The sequence below is a fragment of the Durio zibethinus genome, chromosome 25, assembly GCF_047325235.1.
Source record: "Durio zibethinus cultivar Kanyao isolate XHJ-2024 chromosome 25, ASM4732523v1, whole genome shotgun sequence".
Classification (NCBI taxonomy): Eukaryota; Viridiplantae; Streptophyta; class Magnoliopsida; order Malvales; family Malvaceae; genus Durio; species Durio zibethinus.
The window spans coordinates 16,052,658-16,078,542 of NC_143186.1; the positions used below are offsets into that span (position 1 = coordinate 16,052,658).

The 25,885-nt window shown below is 34.0% G+C and overlaps 1 protein-coding gene and 1 pseudogene across 1 annotated transcript; both read right to left on the minus strand.

The window, feature by feature from the left end:
* Nucleotides 1-18,557: 18,557 nt before the first annotated feature.
* LOC149511687 (disease resistance protein UNI-like) lies at nt 18,558-20,014 on the minus strand (annotated as a pseudogene).
* LOC149511688 (putative disease resistance protein At3g15700) lies at nt 20,014-24,844 on the minus strand. The gene is made up of 3 exons (XM_089754499.1): nt 21,978-24,844; nt 20,908-21,126; nt 20,014-20,807 (listed from the first exon to the last, which is right to left on the minus strand). Exon 1 carries the CDS (start codon nt 24,425-24,427, stop codon nt 23,795-23,797), a length of 633 nt encoding a protein of 210 aa, XP_089610625.1. The 5' UTR covers nt 24,428-24,844; the 3' UTR covers nt 20,014-20,807; nt 20,908-21,126; nt 21,978-23,794.
* Nucleotides 24,845-25,885: the final 1,041 nt, after the last annotated feature.

Here is a 25,885-nt window from a genome sequence, read left to right on the forward strand (position 1 = left end):
AAATCCGTAAACCTACTGTTAGACATAAATGAAAGGGAGTCATCACCAATCTTTTTTGTCTAGGCGTGATTGGCCACTTAATTGAATCTACTTTGAAAAATAGATGTTAGGTTCGTGAGTTGATTACGCCTGGGGAAGGTTGTAGCACTCCCATAATGTCCATCCAAGGGATGGTACCAATTTAATTTCGAATTATCTAAGCTTTGATCATTTTATGATTTTACCAAATAATTTAGTATTGAAAATTAACCTTAAAATTATCTCAATAGTTTGGTAGCAATTTAGGATAATTCTTTTACCTCAGGAGTATTCATAGAGACTAGTGTTTCACTCTGAAGATGTTCTGTTGTCGGATTTATTAACTTTTATTAAAAATTTAGTGCAACCTCCCAATAGTTTTGTAATGTCTCATTTCAAAGCAATCCTCCAATAGTTTAGAGGATGAAAATAATTTTTGTTTATTTGAAAAAATATTTTTTTTTGAAAAGATTTTTTATAATTTTTTCACCTTTTTTTTGTAGAATTATCTTTCTTTTTTCTTGTTTTTTTACTTCATTTTTAGTTTTTTTTTATTTTATCTCTTTTGGAAATAAAAATGGCAGAAATAGCTCTTTTTTTTTAAAAAAAATAAAACTAGAAAATAATAAAAATAGGTTAAAAATAAAATAAAATAAAATAAAATGAAAAAAAACCTACGATTGGGTCTAGTCAGAGCACGAGTCAACATGCGGATCACCGAGTCTGCGCTCAAATCCTGGCTGGTTCAAAACGACGTTGTGCTGGGCTTGTATATATGGCACCTCTTAGTGTTTTTTCTCAAAACCACCCGAGCATTTCTCTTTCTCTAAACCCAATTTCCTCTGACCTCTCTCTAGAAAATCCATCGGTAAATTCAACCGAAAACTGAGAATCTCACCAGTTTCTGGGAATGTCATCAAAAAATTTCACTTAAAATTGGAAAACCCATTTGATTTCTAGAAAACCCGTTAGATTTTGGAAATCTTGTCGGAATGGCACCAGAAACTTCAACCTTTGTCGAAAATTTCATCGAAAAATTTAAAGTTCTTTCAAAACTTAGAAAAACCCAAAAATTTGAAAAAAAATCCAAAAAAATAAAAAAAAATCTCAGATAACTCTAAACCTCCCAGAACTATCTGCAACCTTAATTTCACCTCCAAAAACCTAAAATCACCCAAAAACTAAAAATTGAACCTTGAATCATAATTTTTAAATCCCAAAAACCCTTACTATTAAAATTTTCTTAGAATTCTCTGAATAATTTCCTCCCAATTTCCTCTGTGTTTCTGTGTGTCCTTGTTCCATATAATTGGTCTAATTTATAGGTAGGCTTAGGAACAATTTGAAGAAATAGACAGAATCAATCTCGGGTTTGAATCTTAGGATTACATTTTGTCTAACGTGATTTTTAGGTTCAAAATTCTCGTTGTTGACATGATACTAGATTTGACCAAGGGATTTTGATCCTTGTTTTTCATCCATGTGCAAATTTGAACAGAAAAGGAAAGACAGAACAAAGAAAAAAAGCAAAAGAAAAGAGAAAAAATGAAAATAGAAATATAATAGTAATAATAATAATAAATAAATAAATAAAAGAAAAAAAAGAAACATAGAAAAAGAAAAATAAAAAGGAAAGTAGTAGTAGTAGTAGTAGTAATAATAATAATAATAATAATAATAATAATAATGATAATAATAATAATAATAATTCTTTATAATAAACTATTCAATTGGACTTGGACATAAAAGTGCCTAATTTGACCCAGACACAAATGGCCCTAATTGGGCCTAGACACAAACGGACCTAATTAAGCTCAAACATTAATGTTCCTAATCAAGTCCGAATGTCAACAGGCCTAATAGGACCTGGACATAAATGGGTGTCTAAAGTTACCTCTCTTTACTGTAGACACCGATTTTGTCCGGTATATTTTTTTATATATATAACAATAATTATTTTAATAATAATAATAAAATCGATTTAATTAAAATTAAAAATCAATTAATTATTAAAAAAATGGAACAGAAAAAAGAAAAATCGAGACCCCACCCTTCTGATCATCATACCCTACCCTCCACCCCTCTGATCACTCATCTTGCTGACAGCCACTACCCTCACTGTCAAATAAGACAGAAATAAATAATAGGGCATGGGGCTTGTGCTTACACCCATGCAGAGCCCTGTGCCCTTCCCTCAAGCACACGCACGACCAGAGCTCTATAAATAGAGCTCCTAGCCAAACCAAAAAACACATAGAGAATGAGGATGCTACAAAAAAAATACTGCCAAAAAAAATAAACAAAAAAATGTAGTCCTTCCCATAGGGAGGAACCTCAGCACCGAAGCTCCCTACAAGAACAAAAAATTAGATTAGCCTTCATTTTACAAAAAAAAAGGGAAACAAAAAACTCAAAAAAGTTCAAACCCCGATCTACGTTGATCGGAGCTTGTTCTCTTGAAAAGAAGGTCAGATCTGTGTTCAGGGAACGAAGGGAACGTTTTGGTATTTTTTGAGAATTTTTTGACCATCGACGACTGTGACAGGTGACCGATGAACGGCGGTGGTGACGGCGGAGGCACAGCCGGTTAACCACCTGTGTTTGGTCAAAGAAAAAAAAAGAGGATTTTTTTTTCTTCTGGAAAGAAAAAATTAATGAAAAAAAATTTTAACTTTTATATAGAACACTAATAGCAAAAACGATGTCATTTCAATAAACACCAAAACGACGTCGTTTTAAGCACCCAGGATCCGCGCGTCAACCAACGACCCAACCCGAGTTTCGCGCACTTAACCCTCGACCCACTTCTCCATCAGCCTTTGATTGGTTTGACTAAATCGAAACCAAACAGGTATCGAATCGCTGAACTAACTAGACTGTACCTAGATCGAGTCGAATCGTACCTAAATCGCTCAACCAAACCACGCGTCGAACCTAACCTTTTTCGGTCCAACCGAACCATCGTTGATCGAATCGTTGATTAGTCCGGTTCAGGTAAAATTTTTTTTTTTGAATTTTCTAATTTTTTTATATATTATTATTTTTGTTATTTTAAGTATTTTTTTATATTTATGCATGATAAGTTTTAAATTTGTTAGGATAAGTTTTTTTTTAATTATTTTAATAATAATAAAAATGAAAATAAGTAAGATAATGATTAAAATATATATATTAAAAATGCTTAATAATAATAATATAATTATTATTATTTTCCCTGCCTAGATGTTGGAGGAAATAAAAAATATTTTCCTAAAGAAATAATTTCGCCTAGATGTAGGGGAGTTATTATTAATAAATTTTTATAAAAAGAAATACATAAGAAAATTTTTTTATTAATTTTCAAAAATCATTAAAATCAAACTTGCTCCGAAATCCACCTAGATGTTGGAGATTTTTAGAGATATTCGTATTTTCTTAAAAATGAAACCTTAAACACTAACCCTAAAAATCCAAAATCCCTTTAATCCAAAACCATAAAATTCGAAACCCCTAAAATCAAAACCCTTAAATCAAAACTCTAAACTTTTCATATCCTAAAATTCAAGCCTTAAAATCTTTTAAACCTTAAAACCAAACCTTCAAAACCTCTACTCAAACCCTTAGTCAAAACCTTTTGAAAATCCTAAGGACGCGTGTGAGAATCCCATTTGAAATTATTTGTTCCTGAATGCTGCCTAGATGATGAGGAATTTAGGAAACTTTATTTCATTAAGTTTTTCATACGAGTTCTTAATTTGCTTTAATAATAAGATTAACTATAAAAGTATAATAATGAAATGGGATCTTAAATATAAACAGTTGCACCTAAGCTCTGCCTAGATGTTGGAGAGTTGGGGTGGTCTTATTATATTCAAGAATCCTACTCTAAATTTATATTTCATCACTTTGCATACATACATTATCATGTTATTTGTATTGTATTTCTCTGTCTTTAATTTTCATTTGTTGCCTACAATACCATCATTTATTTTCTCATATAAAATTTTCCAAAATATATATTTTTTATATTATAAGATAAAACAAAAATAACATTTCGAAAGAAATAATTCTCGATACTCTGCCTAGATGTTGGAGAGTTACTAATAATCATTTCTTGCAAAGAGTGTTATTTTTATTTTAAGATAATGTTATATTAAATCTCAAGTGAAAGAGTCATCTTAAGTTCTGCCTAGATGTTGGAGAATTTTAAGATAGCTCTTTAACTTAAAGACTTTTTTTAATATTCTTGAAAAGGAATTTTAACCAAAATTTATTTTTTTTAAGTGAAGGAATTAGTGTTAAATTTCAAATTGAAACCATTTAATCCAACATAAAAAATAGCGCATAATTAAATGGTACCAATTTATGGGCGTAGTGGGGGTGCTAATCCTTTCCCACACGTAACCGACTCCCGGACCCAATCTGATTTTCATAGACCAACATTTATCTTTTTGATAAACTTTAAACTCACTTTTATAGTTTTATTAAAAAGATAAACTTTTGGGTGGCCAATCACACTTTAAAACAGATTGATGGTGACTCCCCTTTTATTTCTCTCGATTTTAAAACTTTTTACGTCTGACGGTCTCAAAACCATTATGACAGCTTGACGACTCCACTAGGGAGTTTAATTTGAGAGTCAAGCCAAAACTTTAATTACGCACTATTAAGATTTGTTAGAGTTAATTGGTTTTATTTAACATTTCATTTAGTCTCCTTTATTTTGATTTTTCAAAAAACATGCATTAATGAATAAGATAAATTGTATTTTAGTTGTTATTTTAATTTAATTTTGTGTTTATGGTATTTTGATTAATACATTATTTTGCACACGCTTTGCATATTCATACATGAGCTCTAGACCCGAGCTCTATCCCTTTTAGGAGGAAGTGAAGTAGCTATGCTCTCGTGAGGTGACAACCTCCGCATTTGCTAGCGAAACACTTCCACTTAGATTGAACCCATTCCATTACTAGCCTGTAATGGGTGAGGATCGGGAGCCTTACTAGTCTATAACGAATGATGATGTGAGGAATAGTCTGGAAACCTTTAGACACGTAAATCTTAAGCTGACATATAGTGAGCCGTAAGGTTCAACTTTAGGATAGAACCATGATGTCCCTTTTACAAGAAAATGATCTAAATTAGGACACTATGTATATTCTGTTATGACGCATGTTATACTTGTTCATTCATTTACTCATTTTTATTTATTTGTTTTATTTACATTATTGATTTGTTTAATTCTTTTGTTGTCTTCAATTTTGTTACATGCATCATATAGGTACCATATTTCTATAGGGTATTGTTTTGGTCCAATCTTTAGCAAGAAAAACTTTCAAAAAATCTAAAAGATGTCATCCATGTGTAACAGCCACTTAGAGGTCAAAAGCCATTCAGAAAGTACTCAGGGGAAAGAAAGAGATTACTTAGTAGATGGTTACATATCAGTGCTACCACAATCAGTGCATATGGATCTCAGTCAAAATTGGAAGCTATTTGGAAATAGTGGAAAATAGAGAGAAAATAATCTTTTTCCAAGAAATACGAAGATGTGGCACTATTTATGTCAGTGAAGGTTGATAAACAACTGATGAAAGTCGCAATACAATTTTGGGATCCATCTTATGGATGCTTTGTATTCAACCAAGAAGACTTGGCCCCCACGATTGAAGAATATTCTTTTTTACTCTGGATACAGTTTACCAATTAAGATAAAATCTATTAGAAAGAGCATAAGCCTATCGAATATAGAAAGAAGTTAGCTAAGATCATGCAAGTAGAGGTTGAAGAGATAGACAAGCACAAGAAGGAAAAGAACGGGGTTGAGACCATTCCATCAGCTTTTCTGCTTGAGTATATAAAAAATATATATTGATACTGATCAAGGGTTGGATGTGTTTGCTTTGGCCATGTATGGATTGATGATATTCCCTAAGGTGTTAGGACATATAGAAGCATCAGTGGTTGACTTTTTTGAGCAATTGGATAAAGATATAAATTCATTGACTATTTTGGCAGAAACTGTTAGATCACTTAATTTTTATAGAAAGAAAGGTGAAAGGCGATTTATAGGGTGTGTTCAGTTGCTTTTTGTTTGGCTCAAAAGTCATTTTTAAAGAAAAGAAAAGATATTATTTCGACCATTTTTCGTTCATTTCATTCCCATCAGGGAGTTTGTTACCAAAGAATGGAGAAGGGATTGGACAAAAAGTCAGTGGATGTCGTTCTTTCTAGAACTCACTAGTAAGGATGTAACATGGAGGGCACCATGGATGATTCCTATGGTCATCTTGTATAGTTGTGGAAATGAGTCATGGGTACCCTTGTTAGGAATATGGGGGCAGTGAGTTATGCACCCCTTATGGTTCAAAGCCAATATGACTCACGGTAGTTTATCCCTATGACTCATGGACTCAGTTCACTCGAGTTCGATTATGAGACACCCGATTATGTGAAAAGGGTTCGTGAAATCATTAAAGCATGAAAGCAAGTCAATCGAATGAGTCCAGCTAAATTTATAGATAATATTACAGAAGGTTACCTTGCCTAGAGGATAAAAAGGGTTAGTGAAATTAGACCTCTACCAGCAGATGTTTTAGAAAAGTTACCAACTCTTATTTTAGTATCGGTATTATCGACTTTTGAGATCGCCCAATAAGAGTTTGAGATTGAAAAAAAAAGGTTAGAGAAAGAGAAGACGGCTATGATGGATCAAGTTAACCAATTAAGATATGATTTAATGATGAAAGATGATGCAGTACAAAAATTGACCAACGAACATAAAGTATTGAAAGAAGATATGTAAAATCTACATCAAGAAAATAAGAAATTAAGGTTGGATAGTAAACCTTTGAAGGGATCCAAGAAGGATGTGAAAGAACTACGAAATATGGTAAAGTATTGAAAGAATAGAGGTCGAGAGAACAAAGAAATGATCTCTACACTTACCAAAGAACAACATGAATGGAAAGAAAAACTTTCAAGAGCTTCTGAAAAGGTAGGACGACACCAAATAGAAAGCGAGAAGCTAAAAGTTGAACTAAAGCAGGAACAAAACAAAAACTCTGATTTGCAAAGTGAAAAAAAAGCCTTCGAGCATGAATTAATGAGCTTAGAGCTTCAATTGAGAAGCAATCAGAGTCACATAAATAAGATTTTGATTGAGTGGCAAGAGAAAGAAGATTATTGGGCTCGCACTTATAATATGGAAGTGGATGCTAGAGAGATGTAAAGAGCGAAAAGCTTAGAGAGGCAGCAATACATCAAACATTTGACTATTCAAATCTACAAGGCTGTTCGAAAAGTAAGCAACATAGTTGAAAAGGCGAAAGCACTGGAACAGGAGATTATACCAACTCAAAGCCATAGTCAGAGATTATTAAATTTCTTATGTGAAGCTAGGGAGTAATATGCACAAATAAAATGTTTTTATGGTTTTAACGCAAGAATGATCAGATGATGTATAAAGGCCTCCATGGTTAATGAAAGTTTCTTTTTGTTTCGATTGATCTAAAATAATACCTATAATTTGTATATCATTCATTACATACATGCATTTTAATAAAGGCAAATAAGCAATGATATTATATCAAGCGTTCTAATTCATGGTTAATAAACTAAGGTTCAAGGATAGCAAAGCTGAAGAATCTAAGTCAGACAATCTCGCATAGATATAATACTCATTTTTAAGCTCGAGTTATGGAAGAAGAGAACGTAACCAGATTTGAGAGATTCGAAAGGGCACAAAAGGAAATAAGAGAAAAAATGATGGAGATACAGTAAAGTATCGAAGCACAGATGGCTAAATTAAGACAATTACTAACTGGTTTAGTGAAAGGTAAAAAAGTTGCTGAGGCATCAAGGATAAGGGAAGAAGTTAATATGAAAGAACCACTGTATCCTCCTGGATTCACTCCACCTCATATTACTATGTTTTTATAGAAAGATGATGGGTCATACCCATAATGACAAACTATTGATACACTGTTTCCAAGATAGTTTGACTAGTTCAACGATAAAATGGTACGTGCATTTAGATTGAAGCAAAATCAAAATGTGAAAAGACTTGGCCAAAGTTTCTTGCTTACTATAAGTATGTCCTAGATACAGCCCCTAATAGGTTGTCACTACAAAATATGAAGAAGAAATCAACGAAACCCTTCAATGAATATACGCATCGATAGAGAGATGCGACAGCCCAAGTCCAACCACCACTAATTGAAAAAGAGATAACTGTGCTATTTGTCAACACATTCAAAGCTCCGTATTATGATAGGTTGGTGGGAAATGCCACGAAAAACTTTTCTGACATGGTAATCTCAGGAGAAATGATAGAGAGCGCTATCAAAAGTGGTAAAATTGAAGGGCCCGAAAAGAAAACAACAAGTTTAAAAAAGAAAGAGCAGGAGGCATATGCTATTACTCATAGGAATCTCTCGCATTATCCTTCTGTCCTATATAATATAAGCCCTTAATACCCTCCTTACTACCCTGTTGCTAACCAAATTTCTTAACAACCATATCATTACCGAATACCTTGACAACCACCGCCCAGACCAAGCTTTAGCCCTCAGCCATTCAATTATACCTCTGCACGTCCAACTAGACCATTTGCCCAACCAATCCATCCAAACAACAATCAAAGAACCCCACAAAATAATAACAATCGGGAAAGACTTCATTTTGATCCAATTCTTATGTTTTATACCAATTTGTACTCTCAGTTGGTGAGAGGTCATCTTATCACTCCTTCCTACGTAAAACCATTAAAGTCACCTTACCTGAGTTGGTATGACCTTAACTCTAAGTGTGATTATCATTATGGTGTTACAGGATATTCTACTAAAAATTGTACAGCACTTAAACATAAGGTGCAAGGTTTGATAAACGATGGCCTTTTAACTTTTGACACCAAATTCAAGCCAAGTGTTAATGAAAACCCATTGTCAGATCACACCGGAGGGAAAATTAATATAGTGGATAAGAAAAAAGATATGAAAATCAAAAGATGTGTGAATGAAATAAAGAATGGGTATATGACTATTTATACGAGGTGAGTATGATTCAACCGTTCTTTTTGGATAACAATGGAAGTCATGAAGACTTCGACCATTCTTGAAAGTACCATGGAAGATCGGTTGGACATTCGATCCAAGGTTGTGAGAACTTTAAACAAATATTACAGAGCTTGATGGATGACGCCATCATTGAGTTTTATGATGAATGTGATGGAAATAGTGTGAATACAGTAGGTGATGATCATCCTGGCAAATCTTTTATCCCCAAACCTCTCACTATCTACTATAATGAGAAACCAAAGCCCTTAACTGAGAAAATCATCTCCTCTTTTAGGACACCAATGACCATTTATATCCCTAGTCCATTCCCTTATCAAACCGATAAAGTAGTCCTATGGAGATATGATTATGATGTGGTGATGCGAGGGCCTAATATGATCTCGAATAATCCAAGTACGAAGAATACTGCCAACATAGTAGGAATAGGAGGAATGACCCAAAGTGGTCAAATTTACACTTCTGAAATGTCAGAAAGGGCCAGGAAAGGGAAAGGCAAGATAAGAGAAGAAGACACAAGGGAAAGCCAAGGTTCTCAACCGGTGGTAAGCTTGAAAGTGTAAATTAACAAACCGGTGTCAGAAAAAGAAGCTTGTGAGTTTCTAAAGATCATTAAACACAGTGAGTATAGTGTGGTTGACCAGCTAAATAAATTGCCAGCTCATATTTCCTTACTGTCGCTACTATTGAATTCTAAGTCGTATAGGAACGCTTTGCTGAAAGTGTTCAACCAAGCTTATATTGAGCATAACATTTCTATTGAGAAAGTAGATCACATGGTTGGAAATATTATAGTCCCAAATTTTATCACCTTCAATGATGATGAAATACCTTCGGAAGGACGTGGTAGTGTTAAAGCTTTACATGTTACTATCAAGTGCAAGTCCCACACTATAGCCAAAGTGCTGATTGACAATGGATCATCTATTAATGTTATGCCTCTGATGACATTATCAAAGCTTTTAGTAGATCCCTCTCACATGCGAAATAGCCATATGATTGTAAGAGCGTTTGATGAGACACAAAAAGAAGTAATTGACGGTATAGAGATCCTATTATAGATCGATTCTTGTACCTTCAACATCATATTTCAGGTAATGGACGTAACTCTTACATATAGTTATCTACTTGAAAGATCTTGGATTCACACGATCAGAGTTATATCTTCATCTCTACATCAGAAAGTAAAATTCATCATGAAAGGAAAACAAGTCTATGTGGATGGTGAGGAGGATTTATTAGTAACAAAGACCTTAACAACTCCCTACGTTGAGGCAGTAAAAGAAGTGATCGAATGTTCTTTCAAAGTTTTTGAAGTAGCAAACGCTACTTACATAAGAGAAGGGTCAGGGATATTGATCCCTCAATTGTCAAAAGCTACGAATATGGTGATCAAGCAGACTGTTAGCAAGGGTTGTTAGCCAGGCAAGGTTTAGGAAAAGCTTTACTAGGAATCATAAGAGCACCATGCTCGGTTGAAAATAAAAAAGATGGGGGTTAGGTTATAAGCCAACGCTACTGATAAAAAGAATGTAATGCTAGAGAAGAAAGAAAAAAGAATGGCACACCTCAAAGGGTAAATTTTGATTGATGGAAAAATGATATTCCCTTATTTGTATGAAACATTTCGTTCAGGCAGGTATGTCTATCCCGGATCAACAGAAGTCAAATAAAAGGAATTGATAGTGGGATTGGAGGAAGTCTTTTCTCGATTTCAAATTGGAGCAGAGGAAGGAGTCATGCAGAATGAGGAGATCTTTTTAGGTTAAGAGACCCAAGAAAGGTGTACTATTTTGTTATCCTTGAACCTTTTAACTCAAAAATTCTAATTGCTTTTGCCCAAGAGCATGCGAAAAAAATGTATGGGCTTATTTTCATTGTCTTAATAAAATGATGAATGCAATGCATTTCACTTATACCATGTTTTCTATTTTTCATTTTTCTTTTCTTTCGTTACCATTCTCTTTGACTTGGGTATAAAAGTATCTAATTTGACTCAAATATAAATGAACTTAATTGGACCTAAACACAAACAAGCTTAATCGGATCTGAACATCAATGGGCTTAATCAAGCCCAGACATCAATAAGCCTATAGGACTTAGACATAAATGAGAGTCTACATAATTGATGTGTTAAGTGTTTGTGAAATTATTTTTAAAAGTGAACATTTAATAAAATTTTATTTAAAATTTAATATTTATAATATTTTATATTTCAAATCAGGGACCTTTTGCATGAAAAAAATGCTAGACTAAATTGCACCTTTGGATTTCATCTTATTTATAATAAGGTGCCAATTTATCGTATCATTAAAAAAAATTAAAATATTAATTTTAATGAAATTTATTTGTTATAAATTTGTTATTAATTTTTTAATTATAATTATAATAATTTTTGTTAGTATTTTTAATTTTACTGTAATTAATCCGCCGTCGTGAAGCCTTTGTCGTCTTTGATATTTGTGGCTAACATTTTCTTAGTTCTGGCATGCTAGGAGTTTTTAAACTGACTTTTCCATTTCCAAAGTCTTTTAGTCAGGCTTTTAGAGGCGGTCTACACTCCTCGTAAGTACGCTTGATCGGTAAAGCAAACGGATGAAATATAAACTAATTTATCATGTTTATGCTCTCCACTTTAATTCAATAATTTTATAAATTTAATTTATTTATAAACTATTTATCAAATTTTTTTATATTTTTATACTATAAATAAATAAAATATTAAATAAATTTTATTATATTTATAATTTATTTATTTGTTTAGTATGCAATAAAATATTATTTTTAATCATTTATTAAATTTAATAAATAAATATAACCAAATAAAAAAGAAATATTTTTATGAATTACTTATCTAACATTTTGGTTTTTTCTTTCTTAAATTTGAGAGCTCAAATTGCTCGTCATCCCCGTTCAATTTTTTAGGCTCTCAACCCAATAAAAAAAAAATCGGATAATACCTTCCAATCGAGTTCTCAAATGAAACTTTGAAATATGATACAGCAACATCTGAAATAAAAACTTTGTTTTTTAAAGAGTAATACAATAAAAAGATCAGTCTTACCATATATCTACAGGCAAAATAGAGGCACATTTTTTAAACAATGTCAGCATGGAAAAAGGGAAAGCCTTGGATTTCAGCGACAGATTGAAAATCTGTATTAGGCATTACAATACATTATATAAGCATTTACATATTGAATAAGGTCCAAATCCATGGCAATGTCCTAATATTTTATCAAAATCACTTCAAACCACGAAGAGATTTGCTTCCGATGGACTTGTCTTTTCGTGAACTACAAGGGAAGCTTCTGCAAAGAATAATCGATACAACAAATTCTTAATTTAAACAGGAAAAATGTTTGAGAAACAGAATAAATCGAATGAACATAAAAACAATGGAATTGGGACAGTAATAAATATAAGGGTCCATCCTATAAACCAAATGAGAAAGTCACGGAAGCAATTTTCCCAACAAGCGTGATATGCAATTGAAAGAGGTGAACGGAATGAGCTAGTATGAATACTAATAAACCAAACCCATGACTTATCATTACACTAATCTAGGCTTGAGGTGGGAATGCCGCAAAGGAAAAAACTGACAACAGGGAGCTACATACTACTAATTTCATATGGACCTCCTGCTCATAAGTTCCCCAATTGGTATAAAGGTTTCCAAAAATTCAGAATAATAGACTCAACTTGACTGACCTCAAAGAGGTAGGTTCTGATAGAATTAGTGGCCAAAAAGATTTTTTTCAGAACCTCTGCACCAAAGACATACAACAGGTAGCTCAAAAGAAAAAATCCTTAAAAGAAAATAAAAATGGTAAATCAAGAAAATCTGGTTCCAGTTGTATGTTCCCTGTTTTCATAGTTATTCTTCCACAGTTTTTTGTTTACCATCATATAAAAACTAATGAAAGGAGATTTAAACTTACAATCCTCCTAAGTATTAGGTAAGGAAATGTAAAATGAGAACAAAAGAGAGAATGGGAGACTACTAACGACCACCCAATTAAGCTTAAAGTTAGTATGTTTCGAAATGTTGCTCACCGTCTTCAGAGAAAACAAAGCAGGTCTCAATTCTTTCTTCATATTCTCTAATCTATAAAATGAAAAAGATATTTACTTAAAAGATGAAATTTTCATAAATTTAAAACTTTCGCATATGAACGCTTGATTTTCGTTAAATACCAAATCAAAGAGTCAAAATATAGCATAGCTTAGGGCTATTGTGGACCATGAAATTGCTATTGCATAGTAAAACTTATGACAAACTAACTACTTTTAATAAATGCGTGAGAGGGATGAGTCTAACGAAATGGCAAAGAACAAAGAGTAGAAAATGGCAGGCAGCAAGAGTTATTTAGATGCTAAGAATTCTGAAATATATATTGTCTGGGTTGGTTGTGAATGCTAATGATAAACATCAATAAATAAATAAAATGGCAGTCCTCAATTGTTAGGTAAATATGGTCATCAATGAATAACACTTTCAAAACATAAATAACTTGGAACCCTTCTTGCTTAAGGTGTTACAAAATTTTACGAGCTAACAACTCACCAACTTCACTTTTTCATCTATGAATAATATTGGATTCATCATATCCAACCCTGAAATTCAATAACAACCTAATAATCACAAAATGATTATAAAACAAAAACAACATTGAAATCTTAGGCAAAACCGACAACAGAATAACAGTACATCAAGTAAACAAATATTCTTATCCAACAAATAATCAAAAAAACAAACACTATCCTCCATTTAACTAGAGTGAAGGGAGTGAGAAGTAGGACACATAAAAGGGTAGAGCAAAAGTGTAAGGATGTAGGCAATGTCTAAGGCATACTTCTAAACATATTATCAAAAGGTATAATAATGCATTTCAATCAAATTAACCAAATTTTGCTATATCAACTTAAATTTTGTTTTGACATTTGACTTTGACCTTTTATCAGAGTAAATTGTCTATTTTATTTGTGATTTTATTACTCTGGATGTAGAACCTAATAGGTAGTTTTAACTATTACTATTGTCTATCCCTCCACCTGAGGATATTGGCTGATACTTTTCTTTCCATTGGAATGTGTTATGCTTTACTGGATGCATGGATCTAGAAAATGAAGTAAAAAATACCTATGCACTGCCTTTTATCAGTAGCTGATGGTACAAAATTTGAAAAATATAAAGAAATTGGTAAAACAGAAAGAAAGAAAGAAAGAAGAGAATAAATGTAGTTATTAAAGGAGAAAGGAACAATTTTCTTGCAAATTACAACAACAACAATAACAACACACTAAGCCTTATATCCCATACTTTGGGGTTGGTTGTATGAAAAACCAAATAAGAGAATTAAGTTAGGTTGTAGTTTGAATCTTCTTGCGCCACTTATTTCTATCAATAACCACCTTTTCATCCAATTCCTTAACCATCTTATCATTTTTTATTACTTGCATTTATATCTTTCATAGTCTACCTCTAAATGTTTAGATCTTTCCTAGATCTAAGGACTCAATTCTCCTAACCAATGCATAGCTAGGCCTATATTTCACATGTCTAGACCATTGCAAATGATCCTCTCATCTTGTCTTCAATTCGAACTACCCATATTTTTCTTGAATCTCTTCATTTTTTATTTTGTCTCTTTTAATCTTACCACACATCCATCTCAGCATCCTCATCTCCACTACATTCATTTTCTTCTTATGTTGTTTCTTAACAACCCAACACTCAGTTTCATATAGTAATGCAGGTCTTACGGTTGTTTTATAGAACTTCATTTTTGACTTTAGAGGCATGTTGTGATCACTCAAAACATCGGATGTACTTTGCTACCTTGCCTATCTTGCTTGAATCCTATGTTTGACATCTATTTCTATTTCAGTATAACTCTAAATAATTGATCCCAAATATCAAAACTGGCTACTCCTTTACCATCTAACTTAATCACACTAATATCCACTTCTTTGTGACTACTAAACTTGCATTCCATATATTTAGTTTTAGATCTATCCATTCTAAAACCTTGAAACTCTATTGTACTATTCCATAATTCCAATTTCATATTAAGAGTATCACAAGTTTCAGCAACTAAGACTATATCATTGGCAAATAACATGCATCATGGCACCTTATCTTGGATATGTCTAGTGAGTTCATCTATAACTAATGCAAAAAGAAAAGGACTCAGTGCTAAGCCTTGGAGTAATCTTGAGGTAATAGGGAATCTATCTATCATGCTCCTAACTATCCCTCGCATTCATTACCACTCCTTCATATATATCTTTAACTATGTTGATGTACTTTAAAGGGACTCATTTCTTCATTAAGGCTCACCAAAGTACTTTTCAGGAAACTCTATTGTATGCTTTCTCTAAGTTAATAAATGTCATATGTAGATTTTTTTTCTCACCTAAAAACCCTCCCATAAAAGGCTTAAAAGGTGGATTGCCTTTATTGTGGAACATCTTGGCATAAACCCAAATTGGTTTTCGAAAATAGTAACCTCATATCACAACCTACATTCAATTACTTTCTCTCAAAGTTTCATAGCATGACTCATAAATTTTATTCCTCAATATTTTGAACAATCTTGTACATCACCTTTATTCTTGTATAAAAGCACAAGAGTGCTCTTCCTCCATTTTTTTGACACCTTTTGTGCATGCCAAATTTTGTTAAAAAAATCTATCAACCATTTTATCCCTATTTCACCCAAACATTTCCAAACTTAAATAAGAATTCCATCTGGTCTTACAACTTTCTATAATCTCATCCTTCTCAATGCCTCTTTAACTTTGTAGCTTTTAATATTATGCTTAGACACACAATTTACATCTTAAGAAGGTATGTTCAACCTATCTATATAATGCTCAAAGACACTATTAAAGAGATTATGAAAATAATCTTTATATCTTTTTTTAATCTTCTCATCCTTCACTAAAACTCTTCCATCCTGGCCTTTGATGCATCTAATGCCATTAAGATCTGTACTCTTCTTATCCCTCATCTTAGCAATTTTGAATAGTTCTTTTCCTCCAACTCTTGTGTCTAGTTTTCTATATAACTCCTCATGGATCCTACTCTTTGAGTCTTGAATAGTCTTCTTGATTTGCCCTTTTGCTATCTTATACTTTTGATAACTCTTTTCATCCCTGTTGTTCTATAAAATTTTATAACACTCCCACTTAGCTTTAATTACCTTTTTCACATTTTCGTTCCACCACCAAGATTTCTTCCTTAATGGTGCCTTACCCCTAGATTCTCTAAGTGTCTCTTTAGCAACCCTTTGGATTTTGACTGTAATATCTTCCCATATTACTTCTACATCCTCATTAGGCTTCCAATCATCTGCTTTTACTAGTCTATCCCTAAACACTACCATTTTATTCCCTTTCAAGTTTCACCACTTAATACGTAGTTTATAACCATATCTTCTTTGACCCCTTGAGATGGAATAAATCGAGTATTAACAATCTTTATTGTGTGGCCACACTTCCACATAGTATAACCTTGCAATCTTTACAATTATTTCTATTCTTTTTCCTTGTAAAAAAGAAATCAATTTGACTAGCATTCTATCCATTCCTAAATGTCATAAAGTATGATTTCCTTTTCCTAAAACATGTGTTTAATATCATTCATTCAAATGCAATAGCAAACTCCAGGATAGTCTCTCTAATTTTGTCCTTTCTCCAAAATCATATCCTCTATGCATCCTTTCAAAGTCATTACCATCATTACTTACGTGACCATTCATGTCTCTTCCAATAAATAATTTTTCTCTGTATGGTATGGCTCGCATTGTCTCATCTAAATCTTCTCAAAATTTTTGCTTACTTTCTTGATCCAAACCTATTTACGGGGCATAAGCACTAATGACATTAACACTTTCCTCTTTTAAAATAAGTTTAACAAGTCAAATTCTATCTCTCTTTTTTGTAACCTCAGCCACATCATCCCTCAAATTGTTATCAACAATTATCCCACTCCATTTCTACGCTTTTCCTTCCCTATGTACCAAAGCTTAGAGCCCCATATTTCTATCTCTCTAGCCTTTTCTCCTACCGACTTAGTTTCTTGAAGATACATAATATTAATTCATTTTCTAGTCATTGCATCTCCTATCTCTACAAGCTTACAAGTTAATGATCATATATTCCAAGTAGTTGAGCATAATTTAACCTTATTTGTCCACCAAAACAAGTGAACCTTTGGCTATTTGACACTGCACCTGGGTGATGATGCGGCGCATTGCTTTCGAGTGATGACCTAGCAACCTTTGCATGTTTAACATTAAATTCGGGCTTCGATGTAGCACGTTGCTAGGAAGCAACGACCCAATGGGAATTCTTGTTTTAGTCTTTCATCATGGTTTGACTATGTTTTATATTGGCTATCAACTTATCGACTTAAAATTCGAGGTTCAAAACTCGACTCAAATTTGATTTAGTTTTATTTTTTTTAGCTTGAGCTCAACTCGAATTAGAAATTGAGCTACTCGAGCTTGCTTGATTGAGCTCAATTAAAATATAAAAATAAGCTCGATTTTTATATTCGACAAAAACTTAATTTTTTGTGATCGAGCTCGAGTTTGAGATATTTTATTAATTAAAATAATTAAAATATACTAAAATATAACAATTTGATTAAGCTCGTGAGTTATCCGAGTCGGGTATAAGAATGCTCGAACTCGACTTAATTGATAAGTCGAACTACTCAAGCTCAAGCTTGACTTGATAATAACCGAGCTGAATTCGAATTTTATTCGAATCGAATTCGAATAGCTGGTGAGAATAATGCATCATTTACACTTCTAATCGCAACCCTCCTCCTTTATTTGGGCTTGGGACTGACAGTGTGGCAACACACAAACGGAGTTTTCTTGCAAATTGTAAGTGTGGAAAAAAAAAACCGAAATGTTGAGATTCCATTGAGATAAGTGTTCTAATAGCAGTAAAATGTGTGAAACGATAGTAATACTATTGCTATAATGATTTAATTATTGTCGATTCCGTTGTCAGGGATGTGGACCAAGCAAGTTCAGATGATAGGCTTTATGTCTACTATATTACATGTGCAAAAGACCAAACAACACTTTGATGTCTTCATTTCATCCTGTCAAAAAAAATAGCCCAACAAAGTTCAAATTGGTTTAATTCTAATTTGTTCATAACTGATTGTACATGGTATCATTTCTAGGTACATATTCTAGTATTTGGTTGTTTTTTCTTTTTTGTGTGTGGAAAAATGAAGTTTTCAATGTTGATTTTCTGTAGAAACCAGTTTCTGTAGAACACTAAGTTCAGATTGCTAGTCCAAAGGGGAAAAAGTTTCATGTAATGAAGTTAAACAGTGAATTCAGCGAAAAACTTCTGATTAATAGAGTTACAATTCAGAGAAAGACTAGTTTGTCTTCACTTTTGACTGTACTGGCACCTACTCCTTGTTCTTCTGGCTCTCATTGAAATGTTGGTTTATAATAAATAGAGCTCCTGGGTGATAAGTACTGCCATATCTCTTACAAGATCATGCATTTTGACTCTTCCATTTCCAACATTTTCTAACAAGTAAATGTCAATAAATTTTCTTAGGATAGCCTGGCCCGTCTATGTTTGCTTGCATGTTACCCATATCATCTATTAATCCCTTTCTAATCCAATCCCTTATCAGCTACTCCTGGATTCCTGAATCTTCATGATATGATGCAGTAGTGAGGAAACAATTCTGAATTTTGGGATCGTTCAGACGATCGTAGCTGAATCTCAATTGCTGATATACCATGCCTTTAACATCCACATCTATGACAGCCTGTACATTCCTTTTCAATTCCTCCAAGGCATTCCTCCATATAGGAAGGCTATATTCACCTCTCATGCTGCTGGCAATTGTGATTATTGCCAATGGCAAACCAGCACAACGCTCAGCAATGGATCTTGCAAATGGCACTAAAACTGTAAAACTCATTAGATTTTGGCCAACCTTATCCAAAAACAATGTCCACGCGTCTGCTCCAGTATGCGGTTTTATTACTTGACAATCCATGCATCGACATACATCCAATTATCGGGATGTTAGAACTAATTTACTCCCATTACTTGCAGTAGGCTCAGGAATTCCAACTTCCTCTAGAGAAAAACTGTCCAACACATCATCTAAGATTAACACATACCTGCCCTTTTGAGCCAATATTTCAGATAACATCCCTGCTCTTATTGTTTCATCTTCATCTTCTGAAATAACGGCATTAGGTCTCTGTGCAATATTATTCTGTAGTTCAATGACCCAACATTTCCTTGATACAGTGATCTATATACAACAATATTAAAATGGTTTGCATCTTTTAAGATTCATTGTTGGCAAGCTTGATGACGTTTGTTTTCCCAACTCCTGGCATTCCATAAATTCCGATCCTTTGAACCTCTTATTCATCAGGTATCCCAAAATTTCATTCCTTTTAAGTGCTGCTGTTTCACCAACTAAACTTGGTATCGGCAACACTTGTCCAATCCGCAAAGGATCATCAACAATCAAACCATCAGAAAATCTACCCTTTTCAAGAAGTTGTTCAACTTCTTCTATCTCCTTACAAACATTAAAAGCTGCTAGTCCAAGTGCTTCTGATTCTAGGTTCTGTATTTCACCATTTACACTTTCAACATTTTCCGACCATAGTTTAACTTCTTTCTTAACTTTCTTTCTTGGAAGCAGCTCGGTTTTAATTCTTGATGCCGTTTCTTCTTTGTGACCATTTAGTTGCTCTTTTTCTCTTCAGATTATTTACATTCTGATCAAGGGCTGTAGGGAATTTCCAGTGCTTTCCTATAAAACCCCATATAGTTTTTCCAGCTTCAAAAACTTTTCCTACTTGTCCAGTAAAGTCCCTGCATAACTCCCAATATATGGCATTAGAATGCTTTGTCTTGACCTTTATTTATACCAGTCAACTTCATGGGAATTGTCAGGAAGAAAAATTAAAGCAAATTGAAGTGTAGGGGGCGGGGGGTGGATAACACCCAATATATTAGCAAATTTTCTTCATTGGACAGCATCGGTTGACTGCCAAGATGGTGATCACTCTAACCGGTTCGTTACCTAGTTGACACCAAACAACTCAACTGGCCATGCCAAACATGTAAAAGATATAAGAGGTAAGATCAAGCCACAGGTAACACATTCTAAACCTTACACACGCCCTCTCTATTTCCTCCTACCTACCTTCTTCCTCCTATACTTTGCTGACTTAACTAACATTGGCTATATAGCCAGCCTTCTGACGGGATCTCAATATCCAAGACCAGAAAACATGTATATTGCTCCCCTTAATGAAAATATAAGCTTTACACGAAATGAAATATATGTACTTCAAAAATTTTGAGCAAAGGAAATACAGTCAACAACTTTCCAGCAGAATTAAGGGTAACAGAATCTGGCATGTTTTCAATGATTAATACGGAGAGAAATTCTTGACATGTTTCTATTAACAGACAAGAAACAAAGTACAAAATAGATAGACACAAAGTACGGAGCCAGCAAATATTACACTAGGAAACCTAAGCAATACCACAGTTGGTGAAGATGATTTAAGAAAATTAAGAAGAACCCTAATGTTCTGCAGAGGAGTGAAATTTACAATTCTTCTTCAACCCAGAGTGAGCAATTTCCTTTTTAGTCTTCATAGCCGCGGTCTTAAAATTTTGGAACAATATGTTGAGGTGATATGGTATCTAGGAAAAGATAAGACCAGAAAAGGCATCAATTATAAGAATAAAAAATATAAATGAAAAAGAAAACTAGGCAAGGAGGGATTAAAGATAAAGGACTTACAAGTATGCTTAAGCCACCTATTCTACAGCTTGAATTGGTCTTGCTTCCAAAACAACCAAAGAAACAATCACCGGGGTCTTCATCAGCCATTCTGACTTGACAGGGAATTTAGGGGAGTGTAGCAAATGGTTACAATTGAGAACGTGAGAAGCCACCATTTCCTTCTATTTTTCAAAGGCATTAAGTTGGTGACAAATTATCTTTCACCTGGTACAGCATCTAGGGAAAGACAGACAGCAAAGCTTGAAATTAATATATAGGAAAGGGAAAAAATGGTAAGAAATAAATTAGATTGAGTGATACACAAATGATGAAATGAAGGACTTGTAACTGTAAACTTGTACCATTTAATCCAACAGCTTACTTCCCTTGTGCTTCTAACTAAAAGGCTGGAGTGATAGGCATGTCATGAAATAGGCCATAAAAAAAAAAAGCATTATAAGGAATTCCGTACAAAGCTTGATGAATAATTTTCTGAGAAAAAAATTCTTTTATCAAAGATGGTTCAGAATAGAATTCAATCCAAACAGATGACGAAAATATTAAGGGAGCTATTTATGAAAGTACCCGTACAACTTTTATAAGAACAAGAATTGTTTGATGTGATCTACTTAGGGAACGATAACAACCAATAAAGGCAAACAGAGAAGGAGACCAATTAGTGAGCTCTTCAAGACCAATTAGCTTAAAAATCTAGACAGAGGATAGCTTTGTGATGCAATCAATTTTTTTGCAGGGTTACCGTAATATCCTGTTCATGAAATTGTAACATGGGTGATATTCAAATTCAATTTTCTGACCAAAATGATTCCATATGAAATTGAAAATTTCTGGCCATACCAAGAGTTGGAATCATAGCATTGACAAGAGGTTGAAGACCCCCAATGTTAGCCATCACCATAATCATAACAACACCAAGAAAATACATCAAACCAGACTCTGACACAATAATTATATGAACTCTTTGGAACAAATTCATCATTGATCCACACAAAAGCGGAAAATTAATATTTGACGTTACCACAAGAATCAACCAATCAAAGAGTTTGACCGAAATTGTTCATGCTTACCTAAATTCTCAGAAACCTCTAAAACGTCAACAAGAAGGATAGAAACAGAGACTTAAAAAGAACATGCATCAAGGGAGTTCCGAACATCAAAGTGTGAGCTACTGCCGACTACCGTCAAATAATCCTTGACGTGCTAAGATCTCTAGGAAAACTGGAAAGGCCTGGCATGATATTAATATTTAAGAAAGTGAAAATGGAGAGAGATGAAGAAGACAGAAGGGAAGAAAGTGTTAGAAATAAGCTACCATTATGGTCAGGCCATACTCAAGGTAAGGCTTCAATAGAGACTTGGCATTTGGCTGGTCCCACTCAATCAGTTCCCACTGCTGCTTTGGAACAATTTCAATTTCTCTAAGAGAAGGGGGGCGAGATGGTTGGCCATCGTCATGCAGGGGAAGATTCAGAGGTATCCTCTTCAATTTTGGACAATTATATATAGAAATATACTCAATAGAATCACAAACCATTACTCCATTTGCACTACAAATGCTCTTCAATTCTGGTAGGCTTGTCAAGTGCAATGAACTTAATTTGGGAAGAGTAAAATTGATGGCACTTATTCCTTCTTGCTCCGATTCTGATTCTGGTGCTATTATTTCTTCCATATCCTCGCAATATTCAACCCATAAGTAATTCAAAATTTGGACGTTCTGTAAGACCCAATCGGACGAGAACAACTTCTTTATATTTTGACAATGAGATATGCTAATCGTAGAAAGAAAGGAAAAAACGTTGTGTGGCGGTAAGACAAACCGCGAGGAAAATGCCTCTTCCTCTCACAAATCGACAATGCACTTCCTAATTTCCAAACGCTCAACATCAGATAGGACCTTAATATCATCTGTGCAGATGTTACAACTAAGAAATTCAATTACTCTTTTGGCTTCGATGGAAGGTGAAACCATAGTGGTCCACCTACAGAAATGAAGTATTGACGAGGCCCTTTTGTTGGAGCATGCAAAGCTTTGATATAATTGTTCCACTCGTTCCAGTCATAAAAACTCCCTTGAAAGAATTCCAACTTCCTTAATCCACATATTTCCTCTCCTCTCACGAATGTGTCATCATCCACTTCAAGAGGTTCAGAAGGCCATATTTTTAAGTGCTGAAGTGAAGTGAGATGTTATACTCGCATAAGACAAATCAAGATATTTGAGATTTACCAGCCTTTTCAACCCATGAGGGAGATCCTCTGAAGGACCAATTTCTTTAAAGCTTGAAGTTTTGAAAAAGATGGCACCTTCCGTAAACCATGACACGCACCAAGCAACAATGTAGTGAGAGATTCCAAATTAGAGATGGAATTTGGCAAACTCTCAATCCTATAATTTTTGGAAAGATCAAGAATCTTGAGTCTATGCATTTGCTCAAAGAAACACTCTGAATACTCTTTATATCGCAATTGGACAACAATAAGGTTGTGAGCTTTTGACACCTTGGTGGTGGCATTTGGGATGGAATTTGTAATTCCCAATTCTGCATCAATGATACCTTATCCAAATCTTCATTCCATTCTTGCACATTTGGTACCTCTTTCAATTCCAATCCAGCTCTCACCAAGAATCGTGGTCTTGCACTTGTGATTCGCAACGCCATGTCCCTCACAATGTCATGCAGCTTCACAGTATGATCTAGAGTACCGTTTTCAATCAAGCAACTGTTTTTTAGTTTATTCAATATGGCATGCCCCTTGTCAACCTCTTTCTGCATGCTATCCATTTCTTCCACAAGGCCCTCTGCAACCCATAGATCTATTAGCTCATCTGTGCCTATTTCCCAATCTTCAGGATATAATGCACAACAGAGGAAACAATGCTTCAATTTTTCATTTTGTAAACGATCATAACTGAATTGAAGCTGTTGAAACACCCTCCCTTCCATCCTCTCGCACTTTCTACATGACTATTTAATGCATGGAGTACATTCCTCCACTCATGAATGTCCCGTACACCCTTCATGCTGCTTGCTATTGTAACAATAGCTAAGGGCAAACCATCACATTCTTCAGCAACAGATTCCACAATGGGTAACAGATCCAGATGGTTCAAAACACCTTGACCTACTTTCTCTGAGAACAATCTCCAAGCATCTGATTTTGAAAGAGTAGACATTCTAACTACTCGACAACCCAAATAGTGACACACCCCTATTGACCGGGTTGTTACCACTAGTTTACTCCCATTAGAAGGCTCGGGGATGCCTACTTCCTCAAGAGAAAGTTTGTCCCATAGATCATCCAAGATTAACACATTCTTGCGTTTTCGAGACAACAGTTCGTAAATGAATCCTGCTCTTATTGCTTCATCTTCAGCTTTAGAACGGTCTACATCCACAGCATGCGCAATACCGTCCTGTAATTTAGAGATGTTCAACTCCTTTGATACAGTGATCCATATCACCTTGTTGAACTTTTCAGTCTCTTTTAAAAGTTGGTTGTTTATGAGCTTCATGACAGTTGTTTAACCTACACCTCCCATTCCCTAAACTCCAATCTTTGAAACACCATCTTCCATCAAATATGCCCAAATTTCTTTCATAACTTCTTTTGCAACATCACCAATTAAGTTTGTTGTTGACAAAACTTGTCCAATCCACTGAGGCTCGTCAATCACAAAACCATCAAAATTCTTCCCTTTTTGATGAAGTCCTTCAACTTCTTGTATCTTTTCTAAAACGGTTTCTCCAAGGAATACATGCGGGGGAACATTGTTTCCACTAACTTCATTTTCAAGATTCAGTATTTCACCATTAATCCTTTCAACATTTCGAAACCAAATCTCAACTTCTTTCTTGAGTTTCTTTCTCGGTTGCAGCTGGACACTCTTTATTGATTCATTGTCCTCCTTCAGGCCATTTAGTTCCTCCAATTTTTTCTTCAGGATCGTTAAATTCTGATCAAGTACCTACAAAACACCCAATATGTACATCAGAATGCTATGTTCAGGTATATACAATCTCTAAAAGAACTCAGGTAAACAGATTTATCATATAAAAGAAGCACACAGTTGACAAACAATAATTTGGCCATTGTCCCCAAGCCTTTGGCCTAGTGGCTAAAAGCATTTGAGGGAACATCAAAGGTCCGGTTTCGAATCTCCCATTCTCCTTACTTTTATTAGGGCTTTGCCCTCCTGATGTAACCAAATAATAATAATAATAATAATTTGGCCACAAAACCGTTTTTTCCCCTTTAGAAAACATGTAAGCAATTTTCTAGCATTGGACGGAGATTAGCTCTTGTGTCGTTTTCTTAGTAGAAATAGTATTAGATATTTATGTTCGGTGATCAACTTAAGAAACAACATATTAAAAAAAAAGCGGATGACGACGTGTTCTTTCTACATGTTGCAGTTAAAGGTATATTTATGAAATGCACTAATCAATATTTTTCGAAAAATCAAGCAATAAAATTCCGATTGGATGATAAATTTTACTTTCAAGATTCAACAATCATTCACTCATACGAGATGTATTCTAAGTTTACATCTGATCTTCATGGTTTATATCGACTCTATTTTCTGAAAGTCTATTTCTAAGACTGAACAAAAGTAAAGGAAAGGAAGCTTCCCCCTGCTCTCTTTCCCATCACCTCCTTTTTTGGTCTTTGTCATCTCTAGAGATGGTGTCTTTAAAAGCCTTTGAGATTGTAGATTATTGTGGATATATAATTGCTACAATCCAAATTTTGACAATCAAATTATTTTTGGTATAAACATTTCTAACTGTTTTCTTCTTCCAATCTGTTACAATCTAGCTCTTGATTTTTTTTTTTTTTTGGCCTTTTCCAGCGTAATTGCCATTTCTTTAACTTATATCACCAAAACCATCAGCTCTCCAGAATAAGAAACAGTAAGCAGATTACACAAAACTAAGGCAAGTGATTGTCAAGTACTGTAAAATTAAGGCCC